This window comes from Pundamilia nyererei, unplaced genomic scaffold (assembly GCF_000239375.1).
Source record: "Pundamilia nyererei isolate P.nyererei 1_Seehausen unplaced genomic scaffold, PunNye1.0 scaffold00382, whole genome shotgun sequence".
NCBI lineage: Eukaryota > Metazoa > Chordata > Actinopteri > Cichliformes > Cichlidae > Pundamilia > Pundamilia nyererei.
The window spans coordinates 75709-81242 of NW_005187783.1; the positions used below are offsets into that span (position 1 = coordinate 75709).

The window sequence follows — 5534 nt, forward strand, 5'->3', positions numbered from 1 at the left end:
TCCAATGCACCTCAATGTGTTCTGAATTCCATTAGGAGACTATCACAACTCCACACATCATTATAACCTAAGCATCTTAACACCTGGTATTCTCCATTAACCTTACCTAATATAGCGGATGAGAAACACACTCCCCTCTCATTCCTTGAGCAAGGCATTTGGCATCTCATTGCTCCAGTGGAGCGATGAATGAGAAAATGAGATTTAAGAGAGGCACTGAAGGCCTGTTTTGACTCTATATGTTTTTTTCCCCACTTCAGCTCTGCTATGCTGGTGCTTTAGATAGAAGTCATAGATAGTATACTAGCAAAACAAGAAGAAAACAAAAAAAATGGATGTGTGCAAGAGGTTCTAAAAATATCTTAGCTTGAAGTCACATTCAAGGAAGAATGGCTTAAAATTGCAATAGTCATGAAGAAAAAAATTAATTTGCAGCAGGCATAAGTTATGGTGTCTGTATAAGTTCAGGAAATTAATTTTTTTGTGATTACCAGAGACTCATTACTTGTAGCACATTCGGAAAAAAACAATAATTTACTAGAATTTCACATAGGACTCATTGTTGAATTTAGTATCATATCAGCAGCTGTAGCTGTCTTTATCTTGGCGTCATTACCTTGGACGAGGATGTGAACTGAGGTGGTTCTTGGTCGACTGCTTGTCTGGATTGCACACACATACTGTCCTTCATCTGTCATGTCCACATTTTCAATCTTGATGGTGAACTCCTCTTGATTAAGAGTCACCAAACTCACTCTGGGATCAATCGACCACTTGTCTTCTCCAGCATACAGTATACTTGACCGATTAAGCCATGCTGTGTGTGTGACAACATCCCCAAGTGCACACCTGTGAAGGAACAAAAACAACACTGAAAGTAGGGTTATTTTTAAGATTCAGTGATTTCCATGAGGGAGTACTCATGGAAATCACAAAAACATACTTTATATGATCAACCCCTCCCCACTACGTATAGACTTATTTTTTTAAATGACAAATTTGTATTTATTAATTTATTTTTTCCCTGTTTCTTTGAACTACAAACATGTACTCTATTGCATGCTACATTTATGATTCAAAAATGTGCTGGCAATAGGGACATGGAATGTCACCTCTCTGGTGGGGAAGGAGCCTGCCTGAGTTAGTGCGTGAGGTTGAGAGGTACCGGCTAGATATAGTCGGGCTCACCTCTACACATGGCTTGGGCTCTGGAACCAGTCTCCTGGAGAGGGGCTGGACTCTGTCTCAGTCTGGAGTTGCCCCTGGTGAGAGGCGGCGGGCTGGGGTGGGTATCCTAATATCCCCTCGGCTTGCTGCCGGTACGTTGGGGTTTTTCCCGGTGGACGAGAGGGTTTGTTCCCTGCGCCTTAGGGTCGGGGAACGGGTCCTGACTGTCATCTGCACTTATGCGCCGAGTGGCAGTTCAGAGTACCCAGCCTTCTTAGAGTCCCTGGGGGGGGTGCTGGAGGGTGCTCCACCTGGAGACTCTGTTGTCCTGCTGGGAGACTTCAATGCTCACGTGGGTAACGACAGCGAGACCTGGAGGGGCGTGATTGGGAGGAACGGCCTCCCTGATCTGAACCCGAGCGGTGCTCTGTTATTGGACTTCTGTGCTAATCACAGTTTGGCCATAACGAACACCCTGTTCGAACATGAGAGTGTCCATAAGTGCGCGTGGCACCAGGACGCTCTAGGCCGTAGGTCGATGATCGATTTTGTAATCGTATCAGCAGACCTGCGACCATATGTTCTGGACACTCGGGTAAAGAGAGGGGCTGAGCTGTCAACTGATCACCACCTGGTGGTGAGTTGGATCAGGTGGCGGGGGAAGACGCTCGACAAACCTGGTGCACCTAAACGCGTAGTGAGGGTGTGCTGGGAACGTCTAGCAGAGGCCCCAGTCCGCGAGATCTTCAACGCACACCTCCGGCAGAGCTTCAACAGCATTCCGAGGGAGACTGGGGACATTGAGTCCGAATGGACCATGTTCAGCGTCTCCATTGCCGAAGCTGCTGCATTGAGCTGCGGCCGCAAGGTGGTTGGTGCCTGCCGTGGTGGTAATCCCCGAACCAAATGGTGGACACCAGAGGTGAAGGGAGCCACCAGGCTGAAGAAGGAGTCCTATCGGGCTTGGTTAGCCTGTGGGACTCCGGAGGCAGCCGACAGGTATCGACAGGCCAAGCGGAATGCGGCTCGGGCAGTGGCTGAAGCAAAAACTCGGGTGTGGGAGGAGTTCGGAGAGGCCATGGAAAAAGACTTTTGGACTGCCTCGAAGAGATTCTGGCAAACCGTCAGACGTCTCAGGAGGGGAAAGCGGTGCTCTACCTGCACTGTGTATAGTGCTGGCGGAGCGCCGCTGACGTCGACTGAGAAAATTGTCAGGCGGTGGAAGGAATACTTCGAGGACCTCCTTAATCCCACTGACACGTCTTCCGAGGAGGAAGCAGAGTCTGGGGATGAGGGAATGACCCGCCAATTTCCGGGGGCGAGGTCACTGAGGCAGTTAAACAACTCCTTGGTGGCAGAGCCCCTGGTGTTGATGAGGTCCGCCCCGAGTTCCTGAAGGCTCTGGATGTTGTAGGGCTGTCCTGGTTGACACGCCTCTGCAATGTTGCGTGGAGATCAGGGGCAGTACCTGTGGACTGGCAGACTGGGGTGGTGGTCCCCATCTTTAAGAAAGGGGACCGGAGGGTGTGTTCCAACTACAGGGGGATCACACTCCTCAGCCTCCCTGGGAAAGTCTATGCCAGGGTGCTGGAAAGGAGAGTTCATCCGTTAGTCGAACCTCGGATACAGGAGGAACAATGCGGTTTTCGCCCTGGTTGCGGAACACTGGACCAGCTCTTTATCCTCTCCAGGATACTTGAGGGTGCATGGGAGTTTGCCCAACCAGTCTACATGTGTTTTGTGGACTTGGAGAAGGCATTCGACCGTGGCCCTCGGGGTGTCCTGTGGGAGGTGTTGCGGGAATATGGGGTGTCTGGCCCATTGCTACGGGCCATTCGATCCCTATACAATCGTTGCAAGAGCTTGGTTCGCATTGCCGGCAATAAGTCGGACTCGTTCCCGGTGGGTGATGGGCTCCGCCAGGGCTGCCCTTTGTCTCCGGTTCTGTTCATAATTTTTATGGACAGGATTTCTAGGCGCAGCCAAGTGGCGGAGGGCTTTCGCCTTGGTGGCCTCAGAATCTCATCTCTGATTTTTGCAGATGATGTGGTTCTGTTGGCTTCATCGGGTGAGGGCCTCCAGCTGGCACTGGAACGGTTCGCAGCCGAGTGTGAAGCAGCGGGAATGAGGATCAGCACCTCCAAATCTGAGGCCATGGTTCTCAGCCGGAAAAGGGTGGAGTGCCCACTCCGGGTCGGGGATGAGTTCCTGCCCCAAGTGGAGGAGTTCAAGTATCTCGGGGTCTTGTTCGCGAGTGATGGGAGAAGGGAGCCGGAGATCGACAGACGGATTGGGGCTGCAGCTGCAGTAATGCGGACGCTGCACCGGTCCGTCGTGGTGAAGAGGGAGCTGAGTGTAAAAGCGAAGCTCTCAATTTACCGGTCGATCTACATCCCTACCCTCACCTATGGCCACGAGCTGTGGGTAGTGACCGAAAAAACGAGATCGCGGATACAAGCGGCAGAAATGAGCTTCCTCCGAAGGGTGGCTGGCCTCTCCCTTAGAGATAGGGTGAGAAGTCCGGCCATCCGGGAGGGGCTCAGAGTCGAGCAGCTGCTGCTCCACATCGAAAGGAGCCAGCTGAGGTGGTTCGGGCATCTGACAAGGATGCCCCCTGGGCGCCTCCTGGGTGAGGTGTTCCAGGCATGTCCCACCGGGAGGAGGCCCCGGGGCAGACCCAGGACACGCTGGAGAGATTATATCTCTCGGCTGGCCTGGGAACACCTTGGTATTCCCCCGGACAAGCTGGAGGAGGTGGCTGGGGAGAGGGAGGTCTGGGCCTCTTTGCTTAGGCTGCTGCCCCCGCGATCCGGCCCCGGACAAAGCGGATGAAGATGGATGGATGGATGGATGGAATGTGCTGATGCTTATAAAAGCTGAACTTCTGGTATGACACAGTGTAGAGAGAGAGGATTGTGCAGCTGAATTTATTACGATTACTTTTAGATTATACACTAATAATAGTAAGCAAGTTCAATAGACACGATATGTGTTGTTTTTTATTTATTTATTAAGAATCACTGTATTACTTTTAAAAAGTAGTAGAGAGGTCCCCCATACAGAGAGACAGGCAACCAGTCATAACATAGAAACAGAAAAAAAACTAGAAACACAATTTCTAATGTGCATTTCATCATGTAATTGTGAAGTAATATTCTGATGCGACACGCTGAAATTGGAATAGCAATTATGTTCTCAGAAATTATGTAAGCTTAGAACAAGATTTATTTTCAATATGCAAATGCACTTACTGAGCAGCGTCAGGTTTCTTTTGTTGATCTACCCACACACTTTGTGATATTCAAAACTGATTGAAATAATGGGCTGAAACTGGATCGTTGTGGTCGGTTGCAATTACAACCGAATGCTTTCCGCAGTCAAAGAATGCTGCTTTGATACAGGAGCTGATGACTGATGTTTGAATGTTTCCACGGAATGACACATCTGCTGTCTTTTCATAATAGGTGTTTCAATCCTGCTGAGAATGTACAAAGGCCAGAGCCATATGAAGTAAGTGACTTAATGGTTAAAAAAAAGAAAATGTGCAAACTGCTTTGGGCTGCCAATTGTCCATCATGTGAGTTGGGAGTTTTAACTTTCAGTAGCCTCAGTTCTGCACTCTAGAGCTGGAAATTCACCATTTTAAGTGTTTTGAATGGTGGCAGTGTAACAGGAGCTCACTGCTTTGCAACTGAATGAATCAGCTCCATTTATGCTGTCACAGTTTTTGTTGCACCATCAGTCACTTCCACTTCAGTGGCAGCAGTAGGGTCAATGGCATCCTTTGGGCATTTATGGCACTATAGAGGAAAAGAGCAATAGAAAAGCATGGGGTGCATATTCTCCAGTGTTGGCGCATATATGGCACAGTGTATAATCAAATAAAATGCACATTTTTTATGCAATGTACACAGAAAACATACAATAAAAACCCTTGTAGCATTGATTTAATATGATGCACTAATTTTAAAGTATGGGTTTAATCAATAATGGCCACAGAAAGTAAACTTCCTCAACCAGATTCTAGTGCAGACATATGACTAAACTTTTCTAAAGAATCCTCAAAAGCAGCATGATAGACACGCTTCCACTGTAGCTTCCCCTCAAGCAATTAAAGTAATTTACTGCCAAGAATTTTATGAATACATGCGTGAGTGGGTAGTATTATCTACTTAGAGGGCTCAAACTATAAAAGTACTAAATTAATATGAGTACATTTACAGTGGGGCAAAAAAGTATTTAGTCAGCCACCGATTGTGCAAGTTCGCCCACCTAAAATGATGACAGAGGTCAGTAATTTGCACCAGAGGTACACTTCAACTGTGAGAGACAGAATGTGAAAAAAAAATCCATGAATCCACATGGTA

At 48.2% G+C, this 5534-nt stretch overlaps 1 protein-coding gene across 4 annotated transcripts in view; it reads right to left on the reverse strand.

The window, feature by feature from the left end:
* The window catches only part of ntm (neurotrimin), a 129889-nt gene that overhangs the window by 47233 nt on the left and 77122 nt on the right, over nucleotides 1-5534 (reverse strand). For all 4 annotated transcript variants that reach the window (XM_005752804.1, XM_005752803.2, XM_005752802.2 and 1 more), the window contains exon 2: nucleotides 617-849. In XM_005752804.1, coding sequence (XP_005752861.1) covers nucleotides 617-849 — 233 coding nt within the window. The remainder of the gene's footprint in view (nucleotides 1-616; nucleotides 850-5534) is intronic.